Source organism: Barbus barbus, assembly GCF_936440315.1.
Source record: "Barbus barbus genome assembly, chromosome: 33".
Lineage (NCBI taxonomy): Eukaryota > Metazoa > Chordata > Actinopteri > Cypriniformes > Cyprinidae > Barbus > Barbus barbus.
The window spans coordinates 26,826,854-26,846,626 of NC_136761.1; the positions used below are offsets into that span (position 1 = coordinate 26,826,854).

The window sequence follows — 19,773 nt, forward strand, 5'->3', positions numbered from 1 at the left end:
GTTAAAAATAACGACGATCATGTTTAATGCAGGCAAATAAACAATTTCTATTTAATTAAGTGACAGATTCAGATGATAAAAGCAGCTCGTAGCTTTTTAGGTTTGAGTTTAAAGTAGATTAATTATTATTTGGATGTAAATGTGTCTCCTAATAACGAACCACTTAACAATTTATGGCAGTTATTAAAGAAATAGTCAAAGTAGTAGCGCAGAAATTACTTTATTTTCTATAAAGAGCCACTGTGTGAAAGTAAAATCTCCTCTTGTAGTTTGTGAAACTTAGGTTTGAAACATTCAAGGGAGGCTGACATGCCAATCAATTTAAGAAAGAGGTCATTCATTTTTTTCTGTCAGATAATTTGGCTGGACAGGCAAGAACACAGGTTTTGAGCATAAACACAAAAATATCTATTCAAATATTGTTTAATGTGAAAATTGTTCCGTGATGAGACTGTCATTAGGAAATGAGAAATACAAAAATATATCAAAATAAACTGTGGACAAAAAAAAACCAGTCGAACATACTTATTACTTATATAGTATATAAATGTATATTTGAAATATATTATGCATTATATAATTTCATATTATACATTTCATATCATATATGTTATATAAATATATTATAGAATTATAAGTTGTATATATTCATTTATGAAGTCCTATGAAGTGATTCTTCCACATTTTAAGCATTAATAATCATAAAATAATCTTTATGTATTTGTGCATATGGGAGTCTAACTGTCGGAAACAATGTGTCAAAGTCAATTAATACCTTTTCCTGCAGTGTGACATGCTGCACACCAGCACAATCTATTTTAAACAGCATTAGCTAATTATTTTATAATTATTATACATGCAGTGTTTATGAGCTCAAACTAACTGAGAAATGTACTGGAATACAAACTAATTCATTTTTTTTAAATTAACAAGTGAGGGGGAAAAGATCAAATAAAAGTGGTAACTGGTCACATCCCCTAAAATATGCATATAGCTTTCTAAAATAATTTTTTTAATTTGTGACCCTGGAGCACGAAACTAGTCTCAAGTCGCTGGGATTTATTTGTAGCAATAGCCAACAATACATTATATGGGTCAAAATGATCCATTTTTATTTTTATGCCAAAAATCATTAGTAAAGATCATGTTCCATGAAGATATTTTGTAAATTTCTTACCGTAAATACATCAAAATGTAATTTTTGATTAGTAATATGCATTGCTAAGAACTTAATTTGGACAATTTTACAGGCCATTTTCTCAATATTTAGATTTTTTGCACCCTCAGATTAGTTGTATCTATAGTTGTATCTCTGCCAAATATTGTCAGATCCTACAAACCATACATCAATGGAAAGCTTATCTATTCATCTTTCAGATGGTGTATACATTTCTGTAAAAAAAAAAATTGACACTTATGACTGGTTTTGTGGTTCAGGGTCCCATTTTTTTGAATAATTTTAGTCTTATATCCATTTGCTAACTACCCAAATGTTAATTTTATATGGTTATATTAACTATATCCAGAAGAACTTACTTGTGTGTGATCCGAAAGGGCTTGAGTATCTGTAAGCTATGGCGATATCTGCCTCGTCTTTTTGTTTCGGTGCCGAGGTCCACCTCATCATCGGGGTCTGGGAGAGTCTGTGGAGGGGACAGAGTCAAACCCTCCACCTGTCCTGCGGCCTCCAAGGCATCTGAGAACATACCTGTCTCTAACAAATAAAAACAGAAAAACACTCAACACTTCTAAAGCTACTAAATACTGTCAGACACTTGTGATGAGCTCCTGTCCACTCTCATGACAGCCACGACTGGGAATGTCTGAATCTGCTGACTAATATCAGTGCAGTGACACAAACCTTCCTCTAACGTTATGGCCTTGGCTGCAAAGTGTTTATCTATTTAAAGACGCCTGTGGGTGGCCTCAAGGCTGGTGGATACTGAGACGGAGGATATTCGAGCTCGCCGTGTGTGTGTTGACCCTGTCACTGATCCATCTGTGGCATAAGACACGATAAGGTAAATCCAGCAACGCGTGACTCTCTGTATCTGCTCGGTGTACATCACCGGCGACTGCCAGATAATGAAAGATAAGCAAATAGTTTCATTATTTACACTCTATGCAAGAAAGAGCCCATGTTCGATAAAAATCACTAATGCAATAGTGAATGTAAACAATGACAATGGGGACATTTTGAAATTGTAAAGGGCTAATTCACACAGAAATGAGCATACTGTCATTATTAATTTCATTGCAAACCTGCATGACTTTATTTCAGAATTTTTCAAGGAATTGTTCTTGCTATTCATGCAACTATAATGAATGGAGATTAAGGCTTTCGAGCGTCATAAAGCACTATAAAAGTACCACAAAAAGTTAATGTGATTTGTGTGCTGTATTCCAATGCTTCTGAAGCCATATGATTGTTTTTTTGTGTGAGAAACACTGAAATTGAGGTATTTAGATAAACTGAAAATCAACTCTATCTTTCCTTGGAGTGTTTATGATAGTTCAACGGCCTGATTAGGACCATTTATGTTGATCAAGTATATAGTCATGCTTTCTCTTCATTTACAATGAAGCAGTGTGTAGTTAGTTAGCAAGGTAATGAGGTGTAGATATTCTAAACCAATCGATTTGACATCAGTATCAGTAGATACTCAAAAAATTGTATTGAGCAATCCCTAATACTGATAATCTGAATGTTTCATTCATGAATCAGACTAATCCGGTTCTCGATTTAATGACTAAACCATCTAATGTTAGTCAGATCTGAAACAACATTTTCATTTTTAGGTAACGCTCCATACATGAGCCCATTTCAATAGGCACACAAACAGCTGAGTAGGACATAAATGCACACATTTTGGACCTTATATACGGCGTGTAGTTCATGTTTGTCTTCCCCTATCTTCAGTTTCAGACTACTATGAATATTTATCCCTTTGCACACAATTTAAAGGAAAAGCAAAGCTCTACTACCACAGTTGCCCAGTGTTGATCCAGTGGGACTAAAACTATTGCACATAAGTGTCTGCTAAATGGCCTTTAATAATCAGAAATAGTTGAAGAAATCAGTTTATGATATGATAGCATTACACCTGCTCTCTTTACCTGTCTTCGCTGTTGTGTGTGTTCCCGGACATTTCTGGAGATGTTCTCCATTGGGATCCTCATATGGGACGTTTTATAGATTATCAGAACTACTTTTATCTTAAATGAGCATGACATGTTATTAATGAACACGAATATTGGCCCTCCACTATTTAAGGAGTTTAAAAGCAACACAAAAACTGTCTCAGAAAGTTTCTAATAAAGTTGGAGCTGAAGAAGGTCACTTACATATCAAACAGAAAACGCCTCTTTCCTTTCAGCTTCTGGATGTTCCCACAGGTTACAAATGATTTATTCAGAAAGTCAACGCTCTCTGGGTCCCTTGCTGCACATGACACATCTTCCTCTCGCAAAACAAGTTAAACAGCATGTGCTCTGATCCTGAGTGAGAGTTGCACTGAAGGTGCACTGGAGAGTTTGACGGAGCACAGCTGACGGAATTCCCTAAATGCATCTTGCGTCACACCCGAGCAGCCAATCACGGACTTGCTTGGTCGTCGCTATGGTTACCGGACCTGAAGGGGAAGGAAAGGGCACGTGGTGATCTTTGCAGAAGCGTGCAGACAGATTAGCGGACTATTTTTGGCTGGTCATCTGTAGAGCATTGCTTATATGCAATAAGATGAGCAGTCTGACATGAAACACTTATTGTTTTTAATAGTAGCTGTTGCGGAACTCGTATATGTTTGAAAGAGTGCGCGGTGGGACGAAATGCTCCTCGTTTGCGTGAATTGATGGTAAATTGAAATGTTACGTAATGACTATTTAACTTAAAAACTAACCTTGAAACCGGGCCGCTATCTTCCCGTCTCATTTAGATTACGTTTAAAGGCTATATTTCACATTCACTTGCTATCTTAGTAATGTTTTCACTTATTTAAAGGTCATGACCTCGTTTATTTAAAGGTCATGACCTCTGGCCGTGTTGAGTTGTTGTGATTTAACGTGGCTCAATGTAGTACAAGAGTACAGGACATTTCAGCCCAAACAATATCAAATATTTCACTATTTTAAAAGGACTTTTATTTATTTTGCTTAATAATCCTGAAAAATTAGGCAAATGCTTTATCATGAAAATGACTGATGTAAAGTAATTGTTAAGTGACTAAAATAGGCTTCGATAATAAATAAATAAATAAATATACTGTATACAGTGCTGGTAGATTGCATGCAGATCGTAGTCCGTTACTGATTACAAATTACATGAAAAATAATGTAGTTAGTAACATAATCTATTAGATTATTAATTTTAGGTCGTGTATTCTGACTATTTTTTGATTATTTTTGAGCCAACTCGTTTATCTCATAGATTTGAATGGGATTAATATGTACCTTATTGATTAAAGGGGGAAAGAGAGCATTTTTATCAGGCTCCTATGTTTATGTTCAGTTATTTCACATTAATGACAATGAAAAGAGCCTATATTCACTGCTGTTAAAGTGAAATTACTGAACCTACACAGGAGCCTGAAAAAAAGGCTTATTTTAGAAGAAAATTTCAAACAGCATTTAGAGGCTTTTGCATCTGAACACGCACACACACATATAGTTGAAGTCAAAACTTTACATACACCTTTCAGAATCTGCTAAATGTTAATTATTTTTTACGATTTATATTTCATTGTTTATTTAGTACTGACCTGAATAAGATATTTCCATATAGTCCACAAGAGAAAATAATAGCTAAATTTATAAAAATTACCTCGTTCAAAAGTTTACATCCCCTTGATTCTTAATACTGTGTTGCTCCCTGAACGATCCACAACTGTGTTTGTTTGTTTAGTGATAGTTGTTCATGAGCCCCTTGTTTGTCCTGAACAGTTAAACTGTCTGCTGTTCTTCAGAAAAATCCTTCAGGACCCACAAATTCTTTGGTTTTCCAGCATTTTAGTGTATTTGAACCCTTTCCAACAATGACTGTATGATTTTAAGATCCATCTTTCCACACGGAGGACAACTGAGGGACTCATATGCAACTATTACAGAAGGTTCAAACGCTCACTGATGATGCAGAAGGAAAAGCCATGCATTAAGAGCTGGGGCATGAAAACTTTTTGAATTTGAAGATCAAGGTTAATTTAACTTAATTTGTCTTCTGGAAAACATGCAAGTATGTTCTGTAGCTTCTGAAGGGCAGTGTTTAATGAAAATAAATATGGTATTTAGGCAAAACAAGAAAAATGTACTCATCTTCATTCTGTTCAAAAGTTTTCACGCCCAAAAAAAACCAAAGATTTTGTGGGACCTGAAGGATTTTTCTGAAGAACAGCAGGCAGTTTAACTGTTCAGGACAAACAAGGGAATCATGAACAACTATCACTAAACAAACAAACACAGCTGTGAATCGTTCAGGGAGCAACACAGTGTTAAGAATCAAGGGGATGTAAACTTTTGAAAGGGGTCGTTTTTATAAATTCAGCTATTATTTTCTCTTGTGGACTATATGTAAACATCTTTTATGTGAAATATCTTATTCAGGTCAGTACTAAATAAACAACAACATGCATTTTGTATGATCCCTCTTATTTTGGTAAAATAATTTACATTTTGCAGATTCTGAAAGGTGTATGTAAAGTTTTGACTTCAACTGTATATGTATATGTGTATATATATGTATATACATGACCTCCGGCTGTGTTGACATAATGGTGAACAACTGACAGCAAGTTGTTGTGATTTTTATGTGACATGGCTCTATGCAGTACAAGAATACAGGAGATGCTGCAATAAACACTGCAGTAATTGACAAATAAACAAACTTTTAATACAAAAATGTAGATTACGTAAGGTTATACGATGTCTAATTCTAGCTGCTGTTACTGGTCGACAAGCTTTGCAACATTTTTAAATAACCTTTTAGCCGATGTGTAGTTGAACAAGTACAAGTGTCCCATTAATACGAGATCATAAACTGATAGTATTTAAAAACTTGTAAATTATGTCCATAGTACTACTGCCTTATCTGTATATTTCTGTACATATGTAACATATTGTAGGCACTGTATATCCTGTACCTCTGCTTATTGCACTTCTGGTTAGATGCTAACTGCATTTCGTTGCCCTGTACCTTACATGTGCAATGACAATAAAGTTGAATCTAATCTAATCTAATCTAATCTAATCTAAACACTATAAGAAACTATGTGAAAGAAATTGTTTGTAGTAGTTTTAGTTGAAGAATATCAAACTGGTGTTTAGGAAACTATTTGTAACACAATGCAACAAGCAAAGACCTTTGCCGTCAAACACATCAGTTTTATACAACGCTGTGATTAAACTGTGATTCTTCATTCTCATGCAGGTAGAAGTGCTGCAGACTGTAGTGACCTCTGTTGGCATATGACACACCGGATACATGAGAACTGCCTAAAGCAGTGCTTCTCAATCCAGGTCCTGACTGCAGAGTGAACACACGTGATTCAGATCATCAGCTCATTAGCAGGGAGTGTGCAGAATGAGCTGGACTGAGAGCCACTGACCTGCAGAGTCACAAAACAGAGGTGAGTCTGAATGTGCTCAGGGTCACCGCATTAAACGTCCTTGGCATATGTTGTACTGGAATGTAATTTATATTTCCAGGATAGATATCACCTGAAAATCCTGAATGAGTGGCAACTCTTTAATGCAAAGGACACAACTGCAACATTTAAATCAATTCTTATTCTTAGTGATTTGTGCACTCAGGAAAATTAAAAACAAACGTTTGCCTAGTCATGAAATTACGGAAGCGTATTGCATTCACTTGAGGAAAAAAAATCTACTCTGTTTTTCTGAATTAACGAGTTAATTATCTCAGAATTACGAGATACTTTTTCATGAAAAAAAATAGTTTTTGCTCTGTTTTTCTGAATTAACGAGAAAAACAGAGCAAAAACTTTTTTTTTTTGAAAAATGATCTCGTAATTCTGAGATAATTAAGTCGTTAATTCAGAAAAACAGAGCACAAACATTTTTTAATGAAAAATGATCTCGTAATTCTGAGATAATTAAGTCGTTAATTCAGAAAAACAGAGCAAAAACTTTTTTTTCATGAAAAATTATCTCGTAATTCTGAGATATTTAACTCGTTAATTCAGAAAACAGAGCAAAAACTTTTTATTCATGAAAAATTATCTCGTAATTCTGAGATAATTAAGTCGTTAATTCAGAAAAACAGAGCAAAAACTTTTTTTTCATGAAAAATTATCTCGTAATTCTGAGATAATTAAGTCGTTAATTCAGAAAAACAGAGTAGATTTTTTTTCCTCAAGTGAATGCAATACGCTTCCGTATGAAATACCTTGAAATATCAGGGAAATGTTTTTCATATTTGGAAAAGTCATGGAAATTTCAATAGTTTTGATTAAATATTTCATATACTAATGATGTCTAAGAGTCGGTCAGGAGTTTATGTAGCATAAACTTGCTTTCACATCAAAAAGATGTTTGAAGTGTGAGTGTTTCTTCAAATTATTTCAATGAATTGGACAAAATGATGCACAAATGGTCTGAATGATTCATTGCCATATTGTTATTATTATTATTTAAATTTACTTTAAAGTTGCATTTGCATAAACTATATTTTGTTTTTGGGTTTTGTGTGAATTTTACAAAACGTGCGTCACAACTTGTAGCATTTGTATTTTCATAATTTTACCACCAAACTGTTATAGGATGACAGATAATATCTAATATTTCACAGTTTTAAAGGCTTTTTTCTCTGCAACAGTCCTGAAAAACTAGGCAAATATTTTGTCATGGAAAGAACTTAATATATAGATATACTGTATATATACAGTGCTGGGTAGATTACTTGCAAATTGCAAATTGAAGTCCGTTACTTCATTACAAATTACAATGAAAATTGTAGGTAGTAACAATCTATTAGATAATTAATTTTAGGTCATGTATTCTGACTACTTCTTCATTCCTTTTAGGTTGCCTATCTCATTTATCCCATAGATTTGAACAATATTATTGCATACCACATTGATATAAATAAATAAATAAATAAATAAATAAATAAATAATCCATTCTTTATCAACAACATGCAGTGCATTATACATCACAGTCATGGTTTCCCAGACCAGGGCAGAGAATTAATTTTTATTATTGTGAATAATTGAATAATTTACTCCCATAGTTGTAACAATGTAATACATCAAATTAACTAATTGGATTACTAACATTTTAAAATGCAACAATTCAATTACAAATTCTTAATTTTTGGAATGTGATTACCTAATCTAGATTATATACACTATATATATATATGTGTGTGTGTGTGTGTGTGTGTCTCCTTGCCTGTATTGCATATGGACAGCTCAGTTTTATGGTTAAGGTGAGTCGTGAGTCATGTATTTAAGGCCACTCACTCACTTTAATGTAGTTATGAAGCTTGTCCGCTGCTGTCTGTTAGCCTGCTGAGAGTCATACATTAACAGTCCAGAAATCACTTAGACGGTTTCACTTTCCTGAGCTGGGAAATCTGCTGAACGCAGGCAATCAATGAAGTGCATCCAAAGCTCCCTATCAATATCCACGAGGCTTCATAATACATACGTCTCCAGCAACACACACTGCTGGACTACCTGCTTAGAGACATGGACGGATACATCGATGAACAGACAAATAACCTTTTAAATGTTAATTAAATGCTATCAAACACAAAATGCCACCACTTCATATAAAATGAAAGAATAAGTGATATCTGGTCACAAAAACAATGCATCAGGATCTCCAGCAGCACTCAGGTCTGTTTCACACCACAGCACATATGTGACCCCGGACCACAAAACCAGATATAACGGTTTATACATCATCTGAAAGCTGAATAAATAAGCTTTCCATTGATGTATGGTTTGTTAGGACAATATATGGCTGAGATGCAAATATTTGAAAATCTGGAATCTGAGGGTGCAAAAAAAATCTAAATCGGCTTTAAAGTTGTCCAAATGAAGTTCTTAGCAAGGCATATTAATTATTAAACAATAAGTTTCGATATAATTACAGTAGGACATTTACAAAACACCTTCATGGAACATGATCCTAATGATTGAAAAAAAAAAAAAAAAAGATAATTTTGACCCATATAATGTATTGATGCCTATTGCTACAAATACACCTGTGCTACTTATGACTGCTTTTGTGCTCCAGGGTCACATATAATGAAATAATAAGTGAAACTGGCCTTGTGTAATGTCATAAAACACTGCATGAGGATCTCCAGCAGCCTGTTTCACAACACAGCACATATTTATTTTGGTGCCGATATTAGAATTGTTCATTATCACCATCTTTTCCCCTTCCTCGGTGAGAGCCGCGTGGATGGAGGCGACACAGCTGATGCATATTACAATGCGAGTCCAGCAGCGGCTCCTCTCTGACCTGCGGCGCATCCCATCGCCTCAGCTATATGAGGTCAGAGAGAATAGAGGTCCAGTGCCATCCCACACTCCATAAGGTAGACTAAACCCTTTATCTGTCTGTTCCCAGCACTGGGTGGCCAGGCCACAGCCGCTATCAACAGAGAGCCGCAAATATGCCTCCGAAACCAAATCTCAGTCTCAAAATAGATTTCTCTTTCTTGTCTTTCACCCCTTGTTGTACACGGCACTGAAAAGATTGTCCGGAAAATACAGAGCGTAACTCACACAGGACAGATTGGAGCTCGCGTTTCTGTTCAGCTGTGTGTTCAGAACAGATAATGGCAAAGCTTTATGTTGCAGTAGGAAGTATTTTCTGTGTGAAGGCCAATCAGATTAATAGAATGTTCTGGTTCAATATAACTTAAGCTCTACACATAATCTATGGCATGCTGTTGATTACCACTGAAAATCATTTAGACTGGTCCCTCAGTTTGTAAAAATAAGCAAAAGTTGTTTTCCGTAATGCACTTTTACAGCAGAAGTCTGCAGCAACATTACTTTATGAGCATTATACTAGATAGAGAAGGGGGAGTAGGGGGTTTTCAAATTACTTTTTTTCCACATCAATCTACACGCCATACACTATAAAGGTAAAGCAAAAAAAAAAAAGTTTTTTAACATTTTAGCAAATTTATTAAAAATAAAAAACTTAAATGATTCCATTGCATAAGTATTCATACCCTTATCTGGGACAGTTGGAATTTAGCTCAGGAGCATTCATATTGCTTGTAGGTGTTACTAGACTTTGAGTGAAGGTAACCTGTGGCAAATTCAACTGAATCGGTATGATTTGGGAAGGCACACACGTCTTAATAAAAGGTCCAACAGCTGATAATACATACCAGAGCAAAAACCAAGCCCTGGGGTCAAAAGAACTGTCTGTAGAGCTCAGAAACAGGTTTGTGTCAAGCCACACATCTGGGGAAGAGTTCAGAAAAAATTCTGCTTCATTGAAGGGTCACAGAAGCATGTAGTTACCCTTAATGGAAGAAATCTGAAACAACCAGGATTCTTCTTAGAGCTGGCCTCCAGGCCAAACTGAGCAACTGATGGAGAAGGGCTTTGGTTAGTGTGGTGACGAAGAGCCTGATGGTCACTCTAGTTGAGCTCCATGACCATATGTGGAGATAGGAGAAATCTACAGAAGGACAAACATCACTGCAATACTCCACAGATCTGGACTTTATGACAGTGTGTCCAAACTCAATCCTCAGTGTTGAAGACAAAAGAAAACTATTTTACAGAATTTACAAAAAAGCTCCTAAAGGACCCTCAGACTGTGAGAAATAAGATTCTCTGGTCTGATGAACCTCAATTCTAAGCATCATGTTTGAAGGGAACCAGCTCTGCTCATCACCTGCACAGTAACATCTCAAAAGTAAATTGTGCTGGTAGCAGCCTCATGCTGTGGGGGGGACTGAGGCACTCGTCAGAGTAGAAGAAAAGCTCAATGCACCAAAATATAGAGATAGACCTCAGACTGGGCAGAGCGTTTACCTTCCAACAGGACAGTGACCCTGAACACACAGCAAGAGTGACTTATAGACAACTCTGTGAATGTCTTTGAGTGGCCCAGCCACAGCCTGGGATTGAACCCAATCAAATATTTCCGGAGAAACCTGAAAATATGCATCTGCCCCCATCCAACCTGACAGAGCTTGAGAGGTGAAGAGATGAGAAGAATAGCAGATAATTGCCAAATGTTGATGAGCAAAGCTTGTTGCATCAAACAAAAAAAGACTTTTAGTTAAGGGTATGAATACTTATGCAATGTACATATTCCAGTTTTTTATTTTTAATAAATTTACGAAGTTGTGACAATTCTGTTTTTGCTTTGTCAATATGGTGTATGGAGTGCAGATTGAAGTGGGAAAAAAATAAATAATTTAAAGCAGTTAAACATAAGGCAGAAACATAAAAAAGGGGTATGAATACATTCGCAAGGCACTGTATGTCATAAAATGGAAAAAAGCTACATAGAAATGTGCTATTTGTATTCCTTTTTACAGGTTTGAAAATATTTATACCAAACTTTTATACCATTTTCCAAAATAATTATTTTTTAAACAAAAATGTGTCAAGATATATATGAAATTTGACAAATATCATGAAATATTAATTAATGAACTTGTATACCATTTTCAACATATTTGTTTTTAATATTTTATATATATATATACACACTTCATAAAATTATCATCACTTAAAGATGAATATCATGTGGTTTAATCGAGTAAAGCATTTTCCTTTTAACTCAAATGCATTAAATAAGAAGCGAGTGTACACATTATTTAATTATTAAAACATTATTATTATTATTACAATAAAAATATTATTGTTATACAGAATGGTTGTATTATTATAAATAGTATTATTGAATTGAATTGCCTTTATTGTCATTGCATTTAAATACAACGAAATTCCATATTCCACAACATACCTGTAACATGTCAGTTTTGGTTTTGTTCTGTTTCTACCTTATTTGGTTCTTCCTGTTTTAGTTCGTGTCCTAGTTTTGCTAATTAATGATCGTCATCACCTGTGTTTAATTAATTACCTTGTTTCCTCGTTTGTTCCTCTCCCTTTATAAGTCCACTGTTCTGCCTTTATGTTTGTCGGATCTTGAGTTTACATAGTGCCATATGTGTGTTGAAGCAGTTTATTAAATATTACTCTTTTGTTTGTACTTTTGTGGGACGCCTTATTTTCACTACAACCACAGGACCGTGACAATACCACGCATATGAACATAAATACATACACAAACAAAAAACAGAATTGCACTGATGCTTGTGGTATATATTGCACAAAAATAAATACATGAATGGAATGGTGCTCATAAGAACTATAGCAAACGAGACATTATGTGCGTTGACTGAGAGTGTGGATGGCCTTGGGATAAAAACTGTTCATAAATCTGGAAGTCTGTGCTTTGATTGACCTGAAACACCTTCCTGAGGGCAAAAGGTCAAACTAGGAGTGGCCGGGGTGGAAACAGTCATTATCATCATCATCATTGATCATTCATTCATCATAATCATAAAAATAAATGATTCATTTCATATTTAAAAATATCTTGATTTTTAATTCCATAAAGTAGCTACCATCCTTCACTAACATCAGAAAAGGTCAAATTATCTGATATTTTAGAGACTTACTGACCCTGACATACAATCATGAGTCATGAGAAGGATGACTTTGATTTATTTATTCTTTTAAAAGTAGTTAAAAATATTTTTTTAAGAAAAATAAAAATCTACTTTAGGTTTCTTTTCATTCATTTAATGAGGCTTTGTCACCATTTTTGGTGAAATGGAGATATATATATCAAATGAAAGCTCTTAATGAGCTCTTTGTACTGGCAAGAGTACTGTCATCCACGAGTGTACACATTTTTATTATAAGCAATTGAAATTAGTACACAAAGTCCGATGAAACTATGGTAAAATATTTGTTTTGAAGTTGGTGAAATGTCTTTCTGGTTCTCACCCCTCGATTTATAGATGTAGTCATCATATGCATGAATAGACTCCTCACAGCTGTTTAAAAAGCTCAAGAACCTGCCATAAACTCCCACTGCAAGTGCATTACTGCAAACACAATTTTCAGCTGACAACTTTGGCTGTTTAACGGAGGAACGAGTCGACATTAGTGTCACCGTCAATAAAGCTCAACTTGTTTTGAAGCCAAAAGACTTGTTTAAAGATTCAGACAGAGTGTATCTGCAAACAGTTGGAGACTGGAGGTGGACTTTATGGGCAGAAGCGGGTAACCAGCCCTAATGGCCAGTCACTCAAGCGTAAAGTGGCCACTCTTGAGCCGTCACACACAATTTCGTCTTCGCATATCCTTCATATCTTTATTGGATGGTGCGGTCACAAATCAAAACTCATTAAGCAAAGGCCTCGCTAATTTAGATTTAATAAATGTGACTTAAGGGCAACAGTGTTAGACAAAGTTAACTAAGTCACCGTGACTCCCTCATTAAGCGAAGCTGATGACATGCACGTTAAAACACGACTAGATTTGAACCGTTTCAAAGTTTTTGTCAAAGTGACAGTTGCTCTACATGCCGCAGGTTTCATGGGTGGCAGAACAAACAAGACTGAACTTTTGTTCGCTCATAAATATGCAGCGCTACAGCTTTAGACCTGCTGTTGCACTCCTCATGATATTATTTGTGCATCAGCTCTACAGCAAGCCTAGTGCTCGACTGAGGAAACATGCTAACTAATTAATAGAGTTGCTACTGGAATATAGTCTGACTTTTTTTGCACGCTGTTAGCATGAGACGACAGGCTTTTAGTAAAACACTGGTAGAAAGCAAACCACTTCAGTGCATTATTTTGAGGAGAGAGTTCTGACGTTCTGCTTTGTTCAAAGACTTCATGAAACTGCCGATGACAAATAAGATCTATTTAGAGGCAGGCAGCTCGCTCTTCCCAGTGAAATAAATCTTTAGAACATGATATTTAGACAAAGCGGATGTTAAATCAAAGAAAAAACAAGAGTGGCTTTTGGGAGCGTCGGTCTGAGCATGAAAACAAAGTTATTTTCATGTTTAAAAATAGTTGTGAGCAATTACTTGGACTGAAGTCATCTATTTCTCCATTTGTTTTTGAAAGGTCAAGAGGAGTGTGACCGTAGTTCATTAGTCAGGCAGCGTGTCGTCTCAAAGGTATCACGACCGCTGGCATTTCAAATCAAACACATCAGGACATCAGATTCATTTATGTAAAAGGCCAGGAGCAAACTACATCACTGCAAGCACTTGATTTTTCATTTTATGACAAAAAACAAACTGTGAAGTGCAGTTATTACTTTGAGCTCCAACATTACCTTAATGTGTAAATGTACGTGGTGACCTTTGACCCTTGCCTATAATTCTAGATGATAGTCCACTTTATATGTCACAGTGTTAATAATTTATGACACAGTAAAGTCAACATGACTGAAAGTGACAACTATGAAATATTTACCTGCATTCTGTTGGCAGCAGACAAAACTGTTTTGAGGAAAAAAAGTTTTTTTTTTTTTCTTTTTGATTTGATAATTCATTTATAATGTTACAAAGATTTCTATTTCAGATAAACACTGTTCTTTTGAACTTTCTGTTCATCAAAGACTCTTGAAATTAGCATCTATTAGAATGATTTCTGGAGGATCATGTGACACCGAAAACTAGAGTAATGATGCTGCAAATTCAGCTTTGCATCGAAGAAATAAATTACATTTGAACAGATATACACATAGAAAACAGTTCTTTTAAATTGTAATAATATTTCACAATTTTACAGTATTTTGAACAAATAAATGCAGCCTTGGTCAGCAGAAGAGACTTGTTTAAAAATAAAATACCTTACTGACCCCAATCAGTATTGTATACATATTAGATATGTATATTAAGACAGGAAAATACAGCAGATTTAAAATAACACCACTTTTTATTTGGACAGTTATGTGTGTGTGTGTGTGCTAGGTTCACACACACACACACACACACACGCACGCACACACGCACGCACACACACACGTTGGTTTTTGTGGTTTATGGGGACTCTCCATAGGCGTAATGGTTTTTATACTGAACAAACTGTGTGTGCTATTGCCCTACACCAACCCTACACCTAAACTTAGCCCTCACAGGAGACTTTGTGCATTTTTAGATTTTCAAAAAAACACCATTTAGTATGTTTTTTAAGCCTTTTGAATTACGGGGACATAGGCAGTGTCCTCATAAACCACCTTCATATTGTAATACCTGTCATACCCATGTCATTATCCAAATTTGTGTCCTCATAAACCACATAAACATGCACACACACACACACACAGACACAGACACAGACACAGACACACAAATCTGCTTCCAGAGAAGCATTTCACTGTGGCGTCTATCTTTCTGTCCAGAAGGGGGAGCTCATGAACCGTTGTACTCTATGTATTGGATCTGATCTATTATCCATAAGCATTATTATGGAAGTGGCGACCCTCTGTAACCTCCACGGGTTTCTCCTTAAACAGATGGACACGTTCAGTCATACGCTCTGACTGCTGCAGAGTAATGAGGAGCTTTCACATTCACGGGACGGCGGGAACATTCACTCTCCTTACGAGCCAATCACCTCCCTCTCATCCCATCGCTCAAGGGAGCCGCTCTTTGTAATTGCCTGGATTCACTATGACTGGAGGAAGTCAGGTAAGAGTGAACTAATTAGCCGAAGCATCAAGATACAGCCTACCAAAAAGAGATCCACGGAAGCTGGATCACTCCATATCCAATTACTTCCAAGGATGTGAGGAGCATGGCATGGGGGGGATTATGGGTTATGAGCCTGACTCTGGGGTGTTTGTGCTTTGACATCGCTGCCCTTTGGATTCAGAGCCGCTCTGCTCTTTAGGAGAGCTCAAAAACAAGGCCAGGAGCTGAAGGACACTCCAGCTTCCAGAGGAAGAAGGTAATGGAGAGGTGAAGCGTCTGGATTCTGCGCAGAATTGAATTCACGACTCTCGGTGGTGTTGCGTAAAGAAGAAATGAGAAACATCTCCAGGGCTCCACAGAGAGATTTAATTAGTCTGTTTAGGGTTTTGTGTGACATTCCTGTCAGGAGTAAATAAAGTCTACCGGGGAACAAAAGTGCATAAAAAGCACCACAACACAAATTAATGGTATTCAGGAGAATATCTGTGCTTGTCGATGTGAAAACCACATCCATTTGTCAAATGCAGGCTGAATGACAGTGATGGGAGTCCACATAAAGGCCGGTGAATTGATGCACACGGCTCTCCGGCTAAGTGCTCTGATGGAGCGGCTGGAGCTTCCCAAAAATAGAGGAACGAGGAGAGAAAACAGGACACGTACTGTACGCTCGCTGCATGACCTTTCTCTGCTCCTGCATCTGTGTTTTCCTCGTCCGAGTTCAAAAACCTCTAAACCGCTGAAAGCTGGATGAGAGCGAGCAGACAAACAGCATCTGAAGAGGGACTCAAGGTTCGGATTTAATGGAACTGATGCATTTTAAGGAATATTCTGGGTTCAGTACAAGTTAAGCTCAGTCAACAGCATTTGTGGCCAAATGTGGATTACTATGAAAAAAACCTCCTGGAATAAATGAACTCCGATTTAAATAAAATACAATGATTTAATGACTATTAAACTAGATGCAATTTATTTATATATAATTTGGGATGAGATTTTAAGATTTAATGTATAAGTATGTTCTGCTCATCAACACTGCATTTATTGTTCAAAAATACAGAAAAACAGTAAAATTGTGAAATATTAGGTTTTCTAATTTAATTTACAATGTAATTTATTTCTGTGATGCAGCGCTGTATTTTCAGCATCATTACTCCAGTCTCCAGCATCACATGATACTTCAGAAATCATCATTATACTGATTTATTACCAGTGTTGGAAACCGTTGTGCTGCTTATTTATTCATTTATGGGAACCTGATACTTTTTCAGAAATAAAAATTTGAAAAGAACAATTTGTTTAAAATAGAAATATTTTGAAACCATATACACTTTGGGATATATAGTTTAGGTTCAGCAATACTTCCTTTTCTTTCTTCCTTTCTCTCTCTCTCTTTTTTTTGTGGAAGAATTTCGTACTTTTAATCAGCAAGGATGTGTTAAATCCATGACTTGTTAGAATGGTTAGAACTTAATGTTATATTGTTTCTAATTAAATTATGGAATTTCTTTAAGCAAAATATTCAAATATACAAATATGTTGCCATGAAAACACTGCCTATTTATAAGAGAACAATTTTAAAGCTCACATAATACATTTTGTAACGGAAATAATTAACATAGGTGATTTTATAAAAGTATCAGCCTCACATTTTTTGCTTTTAAATCCTACAAAAATGGGCCCCATTCAATTCCATTGTAAGTGCCTCACCAAAATCTAGATTTGTATTTCTTAATTAATATAAAAAAATGGGATGAGTTAAAACACATTTTAGTGGTATGCCACAAATGCTGTTGATTAAACTTTCATTAAGCTGGAATGATGAGCACGGCGTGACTTGGGACAAAAACCGAGCATTGAAATATTCATATTTAAGAGACAAAATCCTCTTTGTAAAATGCTTTACTTGTTCATGTTCTATCCACTTATATTGCAGTCCATCTGGAGTGTATATATTAAAAATGCATGGCAAAGAGATATAATAATGAATTAAGGATTGTTCGGCGACGGAAGAAACAATCATTAGCCGTTATTAATTCATGTTTGAGAGGCCAAATGTCTGACAAGCATTTGAAACTCATTTTTCATACATATGGCCCAAGGAAATGGAAAAGTGGCGGTGGGAACCAATCATGTGTAATAAAGCCTTAGTTTCCCTCAGCAATAAGTGAAACAATAACCTTACAAATTGCACAACAGAAGAGCATTAGGGACGCTTGACTGTGCCGCCGGAAGAGCCTTCTCTCCTCTCCAGCAGCGGCGAACCAGGCGTTTACTGCTGACTAACAGACAAACACCCACACATACACAGCTCTGATTGTTAATTAGACTTCACAAGCTCTGTGCAAAACCAGCAGCGCTGCTTACCAGTCCACTGCATAAAAAACTCCATATATAAAACAGATATAAGATGGGAAAACACAGCAGATCACTTGGGGAAGAGCGGAAGAGCGTTCCTTTGGTCACCAGCTTAAGCAGGAAAAGCCGGAAGGTTTGAACGGACGTGTGTGGCATAAATCTGATCTTTATCCCACGATTCCTCTTTTAATTAGCAGAGGTGCTGAAAGCGGAACTTTTGAAGATTTCAGAAGTGCTGGCCTAGATTGTTGAACTAATAAATTGGTCTGGTTGCAGATTTTGTTGTTCTTTTTTTATTTAAAAATAGCAAGTTATTCAAACATTTACAGGATATGTGAACAAAAGATTCTATGCAAATGTTTTCTGCAGCCTATACAGAAGAGAAAAGAAATATATTCGTGTTATTTATATATTTTTTCTTTTTTTTACAAATCAGAGGTGAAACAAGAAAATGTATGTTGACAGTTCAAGTCCTCGGTTCAGCAAACCCTGATTTTTACCCGATGAGTTTTTCGTTGTGTGGTACAAGCGTACGGTCCGTTCACGTGGTGCACATACACACACACACACACACACGCTGAAGTGTGCTCGTGTGTACACAAACTACATCATACTACACGCACACACCAAAGTCTTGAGGATCTCCAGGTCTAGAGTGTTTCTGAGATTAGAATCTCGTGGGGTGGCGGATGGACGCGGAGAGCTGGCAGGTGATTGGTTCTGACCCCTCCGGTCCATCGGCCGTTTTTGTTTTTCTAGCGGGAACCTCGACCCGTGTCTCTACGCCGTCTTAATGCCCTCAAACCCACAGAACTTCCAGCGTTTCTCCAGACTCGCCCCGACGCCCGTCAACTCCTGCTTGAACGTGCAGGGCAGCCGACCCAGAAGAGTCTCCACCTCTGTGGTGCTGATCTGAAACGACAAGAACATCAACCATTAGACCCATCCAAACAATCACTGCCCTGCGACTACTAGTGAAAATGCTTCCGCTTTTCCAATTTAAAGGGGGTCATGAACTGAGAAACCTAAATTTCCCTTGATTATTTTTTGACATATAAGAGGTCATTGTGCTATAAAAACTTCCTGTAAGTTTCAGAACTCAAAACTTTCTTATTAGTCTATAAACAGCTTATATTGAAGCCAAAACGACAGCTTGTGGAATGTTTTACTCTATGATGTAATAGTGTGGATAAGCTCCACCACCGCAGAAGATGATCAACACCTACTTCTACATCGCTGCCTGTTTAGCCCCGCCCACCGATTTGTGCACGAGATAACAAGAGGCAAACGTGCAGAAACCAAACGATAAAGATGCTCTGAAGACAAGAAGGAAAAACAGTCTTTTGCATTGCCTTCCTTCTGAACCCAACGTTAGGAAAGAGTTAATGAACTTTATTAGATCTAGACCGTGTCAGTAAGAAATTGGTTCTTGGTTCACATTCATTTACAAACAAGGCACATTTGAGTATTTTTGCATTTTTAACCCAAATCACAGCAGTGGGCGTTTGTTTCCGAGTCTACAATCCGCCACGCCTATTCAAACAGAGCGTTCTGATGAGGGGGGTTAAAAACGGGACAGAAAATAGCTTATTATTTTACATTATGAAGTTTTTTGATGTAAAAATCTTGATAACAGTGGACAGTACAAAATAAAAACAGTTAATGTAAAGGAATATTTGATTCATATTCAT

At 36.3% G+C, this 19,773-nt stretch overlaps 2 protein-coding genes across 4 annotated transcripts in view; both read right to left on the reverse strand.

The window, feature by feature from the left end:
* Positions 1–1,708, reverse strand: part of LOC306853115 (ATP-binding cassette sub-family C member 5-like) — a 49,714-nt gene extending 48,006 nt beyond the window's left edge. Inside the window, exon 1 of the mRNA XM_079390306.1 lies at positions 1,537–1,708. Within this exon, the coding sequence (XP_079246432.1) occupies positions 1,537–1,706 (170 nt within the window). The 5' untranslated portion in view covers positions 1,707–1,708. The remainder of the gene's footprint in view (positions 1–1,536) is intronic.
* A 16,673-nt stretch (positions 1,709–18,381) lies between these two features.
* Positions 18,382–19,773, reverse strand: part of LOC306853048 (ecto-NOX disulfide-thiol exchanger 2-like) — a 224,110-nt gene continuing 222,718 nt past the window's right edge. For all 3 annotated transcript variants that reach the window (XM_079390213.1, XM_079390214.1, XM_079390215.1), the window contains one exon: positions 18,382–18,994. In XM_079390213.1, coding sequence (XP_079246339.1) covers positions 18,863–18,994 — 132 coding nt within the window. In that variant the 3' untranslated portion in view covers positions 18,382–18,862. The remainder of the gene's footprint in view (positions 18,995–19,773) is intronic.